At 40.0% G+C, this 16,375-nt stretch overlaps 1 protein-coding gene across 1 annotated transcript in view; it reads left to right on the top strand.

Annotated features, from left to right (window-relative positions):
- LOC108876975 (MAM domain-containing glycosylphosphatidylinositol anchor protein 1) overlaps positions 1-16,375 on the top strand; it is a 153,742-nt gene that overhangs the window by 95,851 nt on the left and 41,516 nt on the right. Inside the window, exons 7-9 of the mRNA XM_018666844.2 lie at positions 11,137-11,406; positions 13,782-14,111; positions 14,778-15,077. Coding sequence (XP_018522360.1) covers positions 11,137-11,406; positions 13,782-14,111; positions 14,778-15,077 — 900 coding nt within the window. The remainder of the gene's footprint in view (positions 1-11,136; positions 11,407-13,781; positions 14,112-14,777; positions 15,078-16,375) is intronic.

Raw genomic sequence — 16,375 nt, 5'->3', positions numbered from 1 at the left:
TTTCCTTTTTGCTGCCTTTTTATGATAGCTGCAAGTATCCATGACTTTTCATTTCTTATTTACAGACTTTGAACTGAGGGGGAGGTTATCAATCGAGCAATAAGGCCTCTTTCAGATAAGAGATAAAGTTTCCCAGGAGTCTTCTAAAGTGAGTTGAAGGTGGGGAAGATAAAAAACTCACTGAACAAACTCTGTGATATGAAGTTAAGAGGAGAGGAAACAGAGTTTGGCATCTCTGTGAAAGACTGAGCGTAAGACAGAGGTGGTTTGCAGATATAGAAAGAGGAGGAAATGAAAGCCTGATAATAAATCAGATAGAAAATGAGAGCTGGACACGGCTTGCTGAAATGCATTGGAAAACAGTGATGCCAATAAGTCAGGTGAATGTACTGTGACTCACAGATGACATTAATTAGAGAAAAGTCCACATAGGAACCAGAGATGGTAAATGATGGATTCTGATAAAAGAGGAATGCCTTTAATAAAGAGAGAAAGAAAGAAAGAAAGAAAGAAAGAAAGAAAAATAGACTAAAACCACAGATTAAGGGTAACTAAGTGTGTCATGACTGATTTATTTGAGCACATGAATGGCTTTTGAATGTATATATTATATAGAACAACAATAGGCAGTGCTATACATCATGCAAGTGAGCTAATTTTTGGTTCATTGGCCCTTGAATCAATCCATTAGCTGTGTTTAATTTTAACACTAAAACAATCATAACATTCACAAGCGTTCAAAATCAACAGGTAGGAGTGTAAAACAAACAGGTCTTTATGTTCCTACTGTGTTGATAGGTGTTCCTCACTCTCATTCCCTCTGTCTTTCCTTTCATCCCCTTTTGGATTCCTGTGGCTGAGATCAATTGTCTCCCCACGGCTCAGTCAACACACACACACACACGCGCGCACACACACACACACACACACACACACACACACACACACACACACACACACACAGTGAGAGAGAGAGAGAGATACACCACTGCCACAACAATAAGTGTCTGCCTGGTGCTGGCGCAAGGGCTCAGAGATTTGCCAGAACAGCCAATCTGTTTGGACCTCACAGCCTCACAGAGTGACAGAAAACACGCACTGCTTAGTGTGTGTGTGTGTGTGTGTGTGTGTGTGCATGCGCATGTGTGGATGTGTGCACGTATATGTGTGTACTCCTGTCTCCACTTCCTAACCAGCTCCCCAGAGCTAAGGTATCTAACGGTATGAACAGACTGTTGGAGTAGAGGATGGAGGGAGCTGCAGTTCAGGAAATTTCTATGTATTGTTTAATTTACAGTTTTTCTCACTGCCTACACGCTTCCCCAAAGATTCTCTTTCCAAAAATGACCTTTTTTTCACACACTCACCACAACCTAACACACACCTACCTACAATGGTATACTGATATTAACCATGCACACACTTTAGATTCCCACACTGAATGTGGATACACACTCAGTCAATAACATTTGTGTTTTGAAACTTGAAAAAACTAAAGTAGGTTAGAAAAAATGGAAGAAAAAAAACAAAACAAAATGCTGCACAACACTCCTTTTTGTGGATCTTACTGATCGTAGATTTTCTATTGCAGCCTATGTAACTGTATCTAATACTGTAAAGAACTGCGATTAACCTGATTTAAATGATTTCTAATAGTTCACTGCTACCTCTGAAAATTTTCAGTCTTGCACTAAGGATGTATTCAAAGTTACGGAGGCGAACCTAAACATATTTTAGCCATAACATTCTCAGAGACATCACACAGTAAAGAGATAAACAAGCAAAGTGGGTATAAAGTAACACAGGGTTGCGAATTTAAATAAATCCAGCCACAAGACACAAATGACAACCCTTTTCAGACAAGCGTAAACATAATGTTGTTATCTCAGAAAATCACATCTCTAGTCTCAGATCTCCAAAATAACACTGAAATGACAAGAGTGACAGACAGGCAAACACTGAAAAGAAAGAAAATTACAAAAGAGATACACAACAGATAAAATGAAATAGATACATAGAGGGCAATGACAGGGAGAGAAACAGACAGATGGACACAGAGATAGGGATAGAGAGATTGCAAAAGAGGAAAACAAACAGTGAGTTGCTGCTTTGTTTTTTTTTTTATTGTCTATAATATTTATCTAATGACCGTATTTTGATATTCCCCGCTGAGCTCCCTTTTGTCCTTGCAGCGTCAGTCACTGCTTAGATTAGATTCATCCAACTAGGTCATGCCATCAGCGCTGATTCACCGCGCTGGGACAAGGGGATTGATTGATTTTTATATCATAATCTCAGGCTGGGATTTGAGTACGGGGCTTGTGCCCTCCGGTAACTGCCGGCAGCGGCCAAATCCTCCTCCCCCGCCTCTCATAAAAAAAGAACATGAGGGCAATGCTCCAGATCTTGTCATGTTATTTAAAGTGGTGGAGTAGAGGGGTGGAGAGGGTAATAGAACGAGGCTGGGATGTGTGTAGGGATGGAGCAAAACATTAGATTGCATCAGATTGACTTCCACCATAACTGAAGGTGGACTTTGGGTTTTATCACACAGTCTAAGAGGAGAAGGAGAATGTGCATGATGAAATATGAAAATGTGAATTAACCAATCTGTTGCAATGTCATGTCTCTGCTGAATATTTTAAATTTTAGAAAGGTTTTTTTCCTTCACATCTTCACATCAGCAACAGACACGTGAATGATCTTTCCCCTTTCAAGCAAAAGCCTAAAAATGGCCTACCATATTTCTAAGTAAAAAAATATAACTTTTACCATAAGGTAAATAATTTATCTGGCTCAGAATAATTTCTAGTATTGAGTCCCCTGTAGATGTGTAGCTATTACAATAAAGTCATAAAACATCCAGGTGTCAGGACAATAATGGGTATGTGCTGTATAATCACTGTAGTGAAATGGCACAGTGAAAATGAGCTGATCCACATAGAAAATGACATAAGGACAAATTCATACTTCACATCATACTGGAAGTAATTGTCAGGTTTAGTCTCAAATGATTTAGGGTTGATGTATATTAGAGACCTTCCTGACAGTTTCTAAGTGCCATGCCTTTGATGAGCTTGTGCAGCTCTGGTTGTCAAAATAGGTGATTAATTAGAATTAATTAATTGTGAACTGTTGATATGAATGTGACAAAATGCTGAACCACATGGAAGCTAAAAAACACACACACAAACTCCAAGATTTAAAGCTGCTGACAACCTTTGAGCCAACTGAGTTAGCCAGTCCCTCTGAAGTATGGGCAAGTTGATTCAGTCTTTTATTGATTACTGTAACTCTTACTGCAGTATACCTTCACAATAATATGACAGTTGTACAAGTGTGTAATATATATGATTAGATCAATAGGTGGCAAATCCTATTGCGAATGAATTCCCCCTTTAAAAGCTTAGGATCAATGGACAATCTGCAATAACCCTTAGTACTGTAAAACTATTCATGGGAGGGCATTGCACTGCATCTGTGCAGTCAGTTTTATGTAAGATTATGATCTATGTCAGAGTGGTTATGTAGGGAAGAGGGAGAACAAGAGGGAATAATACAAAAAATGAGACAGACAAGAAAATGTAACATCATCTAAAAAAAATGTACATTATTGTTGTACATTACAATGCTTATTGTTTTTTTTTCTCTTTGTTAATTTCTATACAAATGTAAATAATAAATTTAATTATTTAACTGACAGAAAATGTGTGTCTTGGGTCTGTGGCTGTAGATTAAACCACCATTTCTTCACTATTCTCAACTCCAGTGCAAAAATTTTTAACCAATTGCATTTTTGGATTTAAATCGACAACATTCTGGTCACAATCTGCATGTTTACTAATCAAAGTGTTGTGTTATTTGAATCTGTGTACCTGAATCTGCATAATCAAGCAGGCCTGCCATTTCTTTCATCCTGTTGTGGTGCATATTTTCAGCTGCAGTAATTGCTCACGAGTCCTTTCAGGATCGCTGATATGCACATATGTGCATCAATATCCAGATAAACAAACATAAGTGCAAACACATAAAGTCACACAGACACAGTCACGCTGATGGCTCAGCGTTTAAGAGTATAAAGAGCAAGAATACACACGCATAAACATGTGCACACACACAACTCCAACCTAGTCAAGTATTTTCCTGCATTTTTCTCAAGTAATTTTCTCCTCTTCATACCTTCTCTCTTTTCATTATCTGCTTTTTTCATCACCCTGTTCCTGTTTCTGTTATTTTTACAATTGTTTTGACTTCATCTCATCATCATTTTGGGTCGGCCACAGTGCTGTGCACTTAAAATACTCTGTGGCTCAGGTCCTCACCTTGCCTCAGGGTATTATGTGTGAGTATATAGAGGTAATAACCAACAGTCCTCCATTTTCTAAATCACACCTGGAACATTACCTCCTGTTGGCACCAAGGATCAACAGCAACTTTTTGCTTGCTAGTTTATTGTTTTATTGGACTTTAATAGTTGTAACCCACAGAAGACAATCTACAAATGTGCGCCATGATACACAAATATCTCACTATCCACAAATATGATTTTTTTTATTTGTGTTGTATAAAATCATATCCACAAAAATACAGAGCTAGTTGACCTCCACTCCCCTGGGCTGACCTGCCACCTTGCCATATTTTTGACTGACAGTGGTGACAACCAAAGTTCCTGCGTACAAAAAGCACAAACATACACCTCTATCTAAACCTTCAAGCTTTTATTGCCAGTGGATATCCCCCTAATGACCCTTCTGCCTTTACCTCATAGATGAATTATGTCTGAAACAGGTAACACAGCATGATGTGAGAGAGGAGGCAAGTTATAGCGAGTGAACAAAAAGAAGGAGGAATGAGACCCAGGTATAGAGATAGAGAAAAGGGAAGGTAAAAAGGCAGATATTGAGGATACAGAGGTGACAAGTTGACAGGAAAGGAATAGAGGGAGTGAGGAAGTGTGAGCGTGGAAGAGAGAGGCATTTGTTACCTGGTTGTAAACCGCTATGCTGCACATAAATCCCATTACTTTGGGAAGAGCGCTGGCTGATCCCACCGTTACCGTCACCCACGCATCCCCAGGAAATTGAAGCTATAATTCTCAAATCCTCAGTTCCTCCCTGTTCGTTTCACTTATAGTGTTCTCCCTTATGTTTTTTTTCCCTCTTCCCAGACTTTCTCCCTATAATTTGCACCTATTCTGTTCCTGGGACTACATGTTTGACTTATTTGGTTGATTATTTATACGTTGGGCAAATTAGTGTTAGAGCCTTTTCAGTAGTCTGCAGAAAGTGTGTGTATGGAGAACAGTCATGTGATGGAGTGCATGATGGCGATCAAACCACAGTGATAATCAGGTCCAGGAGACAATATGCTTGACCTTGAAGAAAGACATTTTCATGAAGCTAAGCCCACAGGTGCCTCATTTCAGTCTAAGATAACCATGTGCTTGACATCCTGAAATCAATGAAGACACAGCTGTTTAATTCCCTGTGAGTGTGACCAGCTCTGTACTGTAGGTTTTTTTTTTTTTTTTTTCTCCAAGCATGATGAATCTTTTTCACAATGGGCTTTCTGTTAATTCTCATTGGTCAAGTGTCCCACCATTTCTTCCTCTGCTGCCATCAAACCCACTGTGGTCAAGGTCTGTTAAATTTCCAATTTGTATCACTTGAAATGTCATAGAAGATGCAAGAATGAAAAAACAAACGTGTTTTATTTAGAGTAAGAATTCAGTTTTATTATAACCAAGAATAAACTATGGAAATTCAGGAATTTTTACAAACAGAAATCAGTCATAGTCTATGAATACAATGAAACCCTTTATCAGACACTAGTGCAGTGCATGTTCAAAATGTGCCTGTCTGTAGGGGCTGATTGCTTGGCCTGCGTTAATCCAGCTTGCTTTCTGGGCTACGTGGTGTATGGTAATTTGGTACCATTTGTTACTGCTTGAGTTGGCTGCTCCACTGACGGCGTATTAAGTGCTGTTGCAGTTAAGTTCTGACTTTCTTAAAACCACCTTGGCATGTGAACACTATAAATTGTCCAGATTCTGCACTGGCCACCCTGTAGTGTAATTCCACTGTTTTCTTCATGCCAAGTTACATGTAGAGAAGCTATGTTTCTAAGATAAGCTTAGCACTTAGCACTAAGATGCCATACTTCCTTGGGGCCTCAGCAATACACCTGCAAATTTTGATGTTGATCAGCTGAGCCTTCACAGCCTTGAAAATTAACAGACAGACAGACAGAGAATCCTCCATTTATGGTTAGATTAAGTGCTTGCTTGTGCTTACATCCTTGCATAAGCATTTAATCATCGCAAGTTCATGTTTCCACACTACATGTGTCAGGTAATCAAATGAAATATTCCTGAATGTCTTTGGGGACTTCATGACCTTATTCTCAGGCCACACCCTGTCACCTATAGTCAGTTTCTACGATGTCTTTCAAATATGACTTGAGAGCACTGAGAGGAAAACTACATGAGCAACATACAGACTCTCTTATGTATCAGACGTTAAAATACCAATCTAATCAATTATGACAACATACAACTGTGTAACAATATATCCCCTATTACCCTACTCCTTTATTTCACTGTAGTTATAATTAACAAACATATGAATTCCAAGCAAAACAGCTTCCATGGAGGTTCGTTTAATACTTAGAAAGCTCTTCAGGTCTACAGGGTTTTACTCTCCTAGTGCTGTGATTTGATACAATGGGAGTGGACAGTGCTATTTATGTGCTGATTGCAGTTGTTACACCAGTGAAATTTCTTGTCAGCTTGAGAGCCATCACTAGTGAGGTTAGCTAAAGAGATATCCCATTAGTGTGTGGGTTTTTGCATGCACATTTTTGTCACCCATTTAAGAGAGTGCCAGCCTGCGTGTGTATGTGTGTGCACAGCATTGTGCGTGTTCTTGTATTAGTAGAAACATGCATCTGTAAACTAGTTTGTCGAGCCTCTGTGCACCTCTTTCATTACGCCGATTGTAATCTGTTAAAAAAGAGATTAGATGAGAGGATGTACTGTATAAAGTCTATTAGAGGAGTGAATTGCTTCCTGTACTCTGTGGGGTCAGTCTCTCACTCAGGATTAACTCTGTCTCAGGTTGATAAAAGCCTGGACTCTCCTCCTTGTCCTCTAGAGCCCACTAAAAAAAAAAGTCTGGAGTATACTCCTTTGTAATGCTCAAATATAAATATTCAAAACCTTGTCTGTGGAGATTCTCAGTTATCCAGGTCGTAGTCATCCAAGAGGTTTCCTCAGTTCCTTTTAGGTTTGGAAGTGGGTAAAAATTTTCAAACTGATTTCATATTGAACAAAATACTGGACCTGACCAGTATATCAAATTTTCCAGATTTTTTGTCCTTGATTTCATTAACGCCAAAACTGAAAAAGCTTCTTGAATTAGAGGTGAAACATCTTCAAGTATACCAAGTTCACTTGCCCTTGATTTTCCTTGCCACTGTCACCTAGTGCTTGCTCTTGGTGGGGTTTGTTGGGTCTCTCTGTGTAAACACCATATTTTAAAGAGTATGGTCTAGACCTGCTCTGTATGAAAAGTGCCTTGAGATGACTTTTGTTGTGATTCTGTGCTATATAAATAAAATTGAATAATTGATTCAACCCTTCTTGGATTTAAAACCTTCAAAATGCTTGCTCAAATTACTCAGTAACTCAGTATGTTTCATGATAAAATTTCAATCATATATTAATCCTAAATAATAATAGGCTAAAGAATTTACCCATCTGTAGATGGGTAAATGTCCTCATACCTGTTCTCGGGAAGTATCAGCAACAGACCTTTCAACTGTCTTCCTATCTGTTGACCAGCTAGCGAGGTAGTCAAACAAGATCCAAATCTGTCAGGACCCACACTGGCACTCAATTTGTGTGTCATTGCTAATAACAACAACAGTTAATATTGTATCACAGGCCCATTTTGTTCCACCTCTAGACACAACTTTCAAAAGGGCTGGCCTTATCTCTTTTTGTCCATTTTTGAGTTGTAATAATATAAGAGATGGCATGGAAGTGTACAGTATTGCCAAGGTTCTTTTTATTTTCCCAGGCACTGCACAAGTATAGCTAATGGTAGAAAGAGGTGACTGGCCCAGATGACAGACAGCACATACTGCTGCAGGTAATTCTTTACTCAGGTTACTGCTGGTTCATCTGGTTCAGACTCAGAGGTTGGATTTGTTTATTTTCTACAAGCATCTAAACCTATTAGAGAGTGTAAGCCTCTTTCATCTTTCTTCATCCGCTGAATTGGAATGAATTCACATCGGCAAATAAAATAGGTGTTTACCACTGTAGCTCCAGCTCTTTATTGTGTGTGTGTGTGTGTGTGCGCGCGCACTGCTTTAGTTTTTGTGCCAGAGGAGATAAACTCTCCAAACAAGGAGCATATATCAGGCAAATTAATTCATTTACAGAATAACTGGGAGAAAACTGTGCAACAAGTTCAGTAGCCAAGTTTATTTTTAGTTTTTATTCTATCTTTAAATGACCCTGGCAATGTTTTCTTGTAATATGTCTTTACACTTCCACATGCTAAACAATTTAGAATATAATAATGTAGAATTTTACAGGGCTGCTAAAAAACATTATGATGTGACATGGCAGCTTAATAAAGAATACATACATAATTCAAAGAGGCAGGTTGACTGGGCACATTTAAAACAGACTATAATGTTTTTTTCTCTGGTTTTGCTGTTATAACTTGGCCAAATAGTAACAAAGAGAGACAGAGTTACACACACATTTGCACCACAGAGCAGAGCACCAGAGAGAACAGTGCAACCATAGATTAGTAACTTGTGGCCAGTGAAGCAGCTTCAGTAGAGAAACTGAGGCTTGACTGCTTTGCCCCAGGGTGTTTTTACTGTAGTTGGTGAGGGAAGGGGAAAACCCTTTTATTTTACTTCACCAAAAAGATTTTTGTAGCCACTCAAGGGATTTAAACAGGTGACATTTTGATCACAAGCTCATTTCTCTCAACGTTCCCCTCCTGTCACCCCATTTACTCCCTCTGGCAAGATATGCAAAAACCTATTACAAGATATTGCAGGTAGGATTGCCACCTATGTGATCTGGAGCTTTTCGAATGCTTCAAAAAGGGTTCAGGTTTACATTGACCTAGACAGTATAACCACATGAAACAGGTATTTCACCATTATGAGAATGCAAAGAAGGAAGCCCTGTTGGATGCTCCTCATAAAACTGCAATATTGACCACACTGGGAGCCTTGTTTTAAAAAGAGGTTTTTTAACAGCACAGGCTGGACTTATTATGAGCACTGAACAATCATTAAGCGGTTGCCAACTGCCAGTAATAGTTTTTTCCTTCAGCAGGTTTTAGTTTAGCTATAAAAATGTTAATCAGTGAAAGTTTTTCTTAATACACACACTCTTACTTTTCTTTCTTTTTAATTTAAGTTTATTTAATTGACAGAAGTTGCTACATTTCAGGATTTTCTGGCCACCAGGGAGCAGTATTGCAGCAGACTTGCTATTACACAAACCTGCTGTGGTTAACATGTTAGCGAAACAATTGCCTACTTGTGCTGTGTTGGGTGGTGGTTGACATTAAACCAATTTAAAATGGTAATATACATTATACTTTATCGTCACACTAATTATGAGCATCTCAGAAATAGTAAAGTTACACAGTCACCAGTGGCAGTTACCTTTTGAAAGAGGGCGCTCAAGAGCTTTCTGGCAAGTGGAATCTCACACTACACAGACTGTGATACTCAGACTTGTGTTGTTTCCTGATGATTGTAGTTGCTCCTGATATAGAGCTTCAAACCATCAAGATAATTTTATTTACACCCTTTATTTAGTAACTGTGCAGATGGTACATGCTGTACTAGTACGGGCATTTCTCTCTCTCTCTCCCCAAACATCCTCTTAGATGATTAATATCCTTTTTATTTTCTTTTTTGCCCTTCCCCTCTCTCCCACTTTAGTCCTGTCTTTTATTCTCTCCTTCCTCGTCATTTTTTTCAGCACTGTACCGTGTAGTGTGTGTGCCCCTTGCTTCCACTGCTCTGCCCTTTTTTTTGTATTTTGAAACTGCTGGGGTCCAATCGATCTCTGTCTGGCAACAGGATTTTTTTTGTCCCTCTGCAGTTGCATATTGGGTCATCCTGTACCTTTCCTGTTAGGTCAGTCATAGGAAATGGACTCAGTGGCTTGGGGAAGATGCGGGCGATATGAGAGCAGGGGAACAGGGACATGAATTACCTCTGGTTTACTGATTAGTCTGTGCTGAGAAATGACTGGGAATTGAAACACCATCACATGAATGCACTGCGGCTCACAAGCACTAACACACAGTGAGAGACAAATACACTTAGGCACATATTTACACACATCCACACATACTACATCATATTTGCAGTCAGAACAGAATTATAAACGGTTGCTGTGTGCTGATTTGGTTGGAGGTCAGGTCTTGCCTGTGTGTCTCGGGGTTTACACCGTGGAGTGGTGATCCTCGGTGGACATCTGGAATTCCCTCCCATGAAATATCCATAAGTGGTTCGGAGTATTTGGGAGTTCATTACTGCTCAAGATGCATTTACTGTATACCAGTATATGCACACTTCATATCTTTTTACTTTGGCTGTTAAAACAAGGATTGAGTTGAACACCAAGTAAATACATTTAACAGTATCAGTAGCTGTTTTTTAAGACCTTGATGTCAAACCACTAATTTATAAAATTTGCCTGTGAAGTACAGACTTAGTAGGGAAAATTCCCTCCATAGTAAGGTTATGTGTGTATTCACACACTTTTATATGCACACACACACGGACATGCACACACACATTAACGTAAACTGAATATCACTTGCATGCAAAATCATGTAACCTCCTGCAACCCTACTGAGAAACCTTTATTTGCATCTTGCATATGACAGGTGCAAAGAGACAGTTAACATTATTACTGTCAGACTTCAGCATCTGTAGTTTCAACGTCTGTAACTACCAATCCCATACAACAGCAGAAGAAAAACAACTTAGCTCTGTTCTGTGTAACAACACAGAAAGTGATTTGCAGTGGTAATCTTCTCTTCTCTCTTCCTCCCCTGTGCCTCTCCCTGTCCCCTTCCCCTCCAGGTCCCCCGATGATCCGGCTGTCAGTCAACGACACGGTGGTGGTGGATCCCGGGCAGGATGTGCTCTTAACCTGCGAGGTGACTGGAGGTTTCCCCCCACCGACTGTGACGTGGTCGCGTTACCCCGGCCCCCTTCCCCTCAGCGCCCAAGTTCGAGGGCCGACGCTGATCTTGAGGGCTGTCACGCCGGCCGATGCGGGCTTCTACAACTGCACAGCCGTCAACAATGTGGGCAACCCCGCTCGCAAGAACGTCAATGTCATTGTCAGGAGTAAGTAATGCATGTGTGTGTGTTCCCAGGGAAGAGAGGGACAAAAGGCGGGAGATTTATTGGTGAACTCTTATGGTGGATACCATGGACATATGTCTATTCTTTTTGCCTTTTGGCTGGTTTGGGTGTAAAATATTTGACATAACTTATGCTGTGTTGATCCAGCAATAATTTAGATGCCTCATTTACCAGCTTTGAATCTGGAAATAATGTGTGCTACATATTATGCATTTACTTACGTTACTTATGTGATAATTCTATGTAATCATATGTTGTCTTCTCAATTTTTTATAGCTGAGGGGAAAGTAAACAACAGATTGTAAAAGCAGATTCTGAATATAGAACCTGAGTATTCTTGAATATGTTCGATTAAGCATTTTATATTTTTCATTTTCATCACTTCAGTTCAGTTGCCTAATTCAAATCCTTAAAGTTTGAAATCATTACCCCTACTTAAGAAGTCTAGCTTCAATCACTGACTGGATTGTGTGTGTGAATGTGTGCAAATATATTCACGTGTGTGCGCACAGTATGTGTCTGCATGGTGTGTGTCACGCGAGCAGTTGATCCATCATTACAGAGAGCTGATGTGAATCTTGTCAGAAAAGGCGGGTTAAGTATCGCTCTTTTTCTAATTCCCCTGCTGTTAAAACAGAAGCCTTTCCATTCTCCCTCCCCTCCGGCTATTTTTAGGCCCTTTAATCATCTTTATTCACTCCAATTAGTTAGACTGGAGTGGAAGCAATTAGCGACAGTCTCTTCTGTTAGTTAACACTGTAGAGAACGTATGCTGGATGGGTTTCTCCTGTTAGCTTAATGGGCCTGAACGCATCGGCACACCAGCACAGGTGGCGAGACGGCGAATACACACACGCAGTGAGTGTGTAGAGACAGGCGTTGGCAGGTAGGCAGGTGACACGTTGTACATGCACTCGGATACACATCCAACCACAGTCTCCCTCATCACACAAGGACACACATCATCCTCTCCACACTAAGCAGGTAAAGTTGCAGGATCGTGCTAACCATATGGTCACTGCCTCATATCCGTGGCTCCACCCAAGCATCTTGTTAACAAGCTCAAAAGAAGTTTAAATCAAGTCCTCCTCTCCTCCTTGCCGCCTGTCTCTCCCCGTGGTGGGGAAACAGAGAGCTGTTTTGTATTCAACATGGAAATCTGTTGGGGAAACGCAGCCTTTGAAACTGAAAATTAAATGTGACAGTGTGAGAGTTACTCTTTGTCCTTGATTTTGTTTCCCCCCTCCTCCTTATCCCCATGTTATTTTATTCTGTATCTGGCTCCTTTTGTTTCTCCCCCCTCCACAATTTGCTTCTTCCTCTTTCTCTCTCTTTCTTTCTTCTTCAATTTCCTTTTCCTTTGGTTTCTTTTTGTCATGCTGCCCCCTCCTCATGCCTCACACACTGTGTCGCACACTCATGGACTATTCTGTGTTAGCCAACTTGCCCGTCCTCGATCCGCTTCTTTCTTTTAATTTCTTTTTTACTTTCTCAGTCTCCCTCACTCATTTTACTAAATCAGTTCCTTATTTGGCATTCTTCTATTTTTTCAATATTTTTATCAGAGGGAACATTAGTTATACAAAAACATACTAAGAAAGAGGGAAAAGATAGTGCCTCCATTGATGCCATTCCTAACACTTATATTTAATTTATTTTGTATTTATTTCTGTTCACGACAAACTTAAACTTTATTGACATGACACACATAAATATGTGCTGCCAATGCACTATAAAAAAGGTCAGGTGGTGGGCAAGAGATCAATAAAAACATATAATAATTATACAGAGGGACAAAAGGACACACATTGTCATTGGTGCCAATCACCACTCGGGTCTCAAACAAGTCACCAAAACTCAGCGAACCAACACCTCAGCTTGGACGTAGCTTTAATGCTACATGAGACTGGTGCAAGAGCAACCAGTCTGTGACTGTTTTAAGCAAGTAGCAAAATGCTTGTATTTTCTGCCATGGCAGCAAAACCACACAGGAGGATTACCCCTTTGGTATATTTATATAGATATTTGGCAAATGCAGATATTTGTACTATTTGTTCATAGTAATGTCTTTGCGAGGCACAAACAGTGCCCCATTGTGAAATCTGCTAAATGTGAAGTTGTAATTTAACTATGAACTGGTGCCATGAATATGTTAAAAGTAGAAAATATCCCAACAAAATGTTTTCCTTTCAGTTCTGCCATTAAATTTTGTCATTTCTAAGTGATGATATGTAAAATATTTTGCTCTTCCTCCACTCATTATTTTTCAGACCTCATCACAACCAGTTACTCAACCTTTACCATATATTTATTGCTTTCCTCTGTCTAATTCTTCATCTCTCTACCACCACACACAGCCATGAGCAACCTGACCTTCCAAATTACACCGGACTCCAACAAGGACAGCGAGACCATCCAAATGGGTCGGGACCTCAAGCTGTCGTGCCACGTCGATGCCACCCCACAGGACAAGGTCAACTACACCTGGTACAAGAACGGCGCACCTGTCTTCAACTCGGATAGCCTGATCTTGCTGCGCAGCGACCCTGACATGGCACCCGGCACCAGTAGTTTGGAGATCGTGGACATGAAGTTCAGAGACTTGGCTACCTACAGCTGCATGGCGAACTTTCCAGGCAGCAGGGTCCCGGAGCTCCGTGTAGATGTCAACATCTCTCAGAACAGTGGTGAGATTTTACTTCTCTTTTTTATTTCATATCTCCTGTCAGACTGAGACAAATTCCCATGAAGCTATGGTGAAATAGCTAACTCATGCTGTCATTCCTCTGTTGAATCACTTCTTTTTTCCTACAGAGATGTTGCTCTGTTGGTACCACACAGAGAATCTGAGAATCACAGTGGTGTAAAAATCTATGCATTCCTGTGTGTAGTTAAACCATAATGTTAGTATTTAATACAGAGCAGTAATCTTTTTTAATGTTCCCATGCTGCACTGAAACTGTGTGATTGTCTAATAAAATCAGCCTTGTGAATGTCATTTTCTTTCATACCTTTTTATTCTCCGTCTGTCTCTGTTATCCAGTTTCTCTCTTCATGCCATCTGTCATTTTAAACTCATGTCCACCTCCTGACTTGTTATATAACAACATACAACCCTTCTTTTCTATTCCATTTTCCTTTCTCATGCACTCAAGCATAAATTAATCTACCTGCACCGTTCAGAAGCGTGATAGTGAAACTTGTATTATAGAATATTGCATGAAAATCATAATGGAGTTTGTATTCCTTTATTGCATTATAAAGAAAAGTCATATTTTTTGTTTTACTACTAAAAACTAAGGGTTTTTCTCACTATTCCTTGACCTTTTTCTCTTCCCTTCATTTCCCTTTAGTCTCTCCTCCAGTGCTGTCAGTTCCGGCAGGAGGTCAGGTGGTCAGTGTGCGAGAGGGGGGTAATGCAGAGCTGGTGTGCTTGATAGTGGATGGCAAACCACGTCCACCTCTGCTTTGGTCACGGACAGAAAAGGACCTCCTGATGCCATCGGGGAAGCTGGTGGTGGAGACGCCCGATGGCCGCTTGAGGCTGAAGAATGTCACCCGGGACATGATGGGGGCGTACCGATGCCAGACCGCTCCGTACAACGGGCTTAACATCAAACGCAGAGAGGCGCAGATCACTCTCAATGTGCAGTGTAAGTGTAGATTTTCACCCTTTAGATTGAGCAGAAGGCCAGGATCACACAATGAGTACTTCTGCCACCAGTTATTTGTGTAAATAAGATTTCTTACTGTCAAACACTAGTCTCTGTTAGCTTTATCTTGTCTGCTACTGAGATAAGACAGAATAATATGAAACTTAAATGATCAACAGTAGCAGCAAACACTAATAGTAATAATTATATCAGCAGCAAAAAGAAAAATGCATTATAAATGAAAATAAAACAAATGAAACATGTAAACACACAAAACAGAACTTTAGCATAATTTTTAAGTATAAGAGATCTGTAAGGCAGAAGCTCAGTTTTTGAGTGCAGTTCTTTCTCGTGGCACCTTTGTATAGTATATATACTATATGTATTGTGTAGATTTCCATGGCCACAAAGCCTTTCTTTGTTGCTATGGTAATATGAGAGATTTCTTTTCTCCCATCCTTAATACTTAGCTCAAACCTATGTAACTGAAAGACATATGAGGAAATGCATGGTAATGTACATTGTGGAAAAAAGGGAGAAGTGTAAAGGAAATGACGGCACACCTCTATGGCTTAGGGGCTGTTTTCTCAAAAACCCACCCTTTCCCCTTTGTGAGCACCCCAGTGGGGTCTATCATTATAACACTCCTGGAGCATGGGCTTTGAGAAAGGAATAGGATCTTTCTTGCTAAAGTAACACATAATTTCGATATGTTTCCGTTTCTAATGAGGGTACCTACTTTTACTTACTTCTGCAATGCTTGTATTATACTGGCACTCCTAACTATTGCACGTCATTTCATAAAACTGAGCAAACTGAGAAAGCGTAATGTGAAGTACAAATTTGATTTAGATTTTAGTGGGAACTATCACATTGTAGGCCTCCTCATTTATCTAATCAAACCACACAATCTCTTGTCACCCAAAGCTGCAGGTGCATGCTGTGTGGTTACTGGTTTGTACCACTTTAGAACTTTCCAATACTTAACCTTGTATGTTAGAGCTAAATCCCATCACTCTTGCTTAGGAAATAGTGTTTTGTATGGGTAGCAGAGGATTACAAATACATACTCTATCCAGGAATACCACCACAGATACATCAACATTTCTACCCCCACTGGATGGTCTCAGTTTGTATTAGCACACCAGGTGGGCAAAATCAGCAAGCCGCATTAAAACTGTCAATAACAGCAGCAGTTACATGGGATCCCCTGCTGTATTTCCTCATGTTAGTGCCACCATTGTCATGCTGTAACATGTCTTATTCAAGTACTGAAGTTGCTCTGGCATTCATCCAAG

Source organism: Lates calcarifer, linkage group LG2, assembly GCF_001640805.2.
Source record: "Lates calcarifer isolate ASB-BC8 linkage group LG2, TLL_Latcal_v3, whole genome shotgun sequence".
NCBI classification, from domain to species: domain Eukaryota; kingdom Metazoa; phylum Chordata; class Actinopteri; family Centropomidae; genus Lates; species Lates calcarifer.
This window is presented reverse-complemented; position numbering and strand designations above follow the sequence as displayed.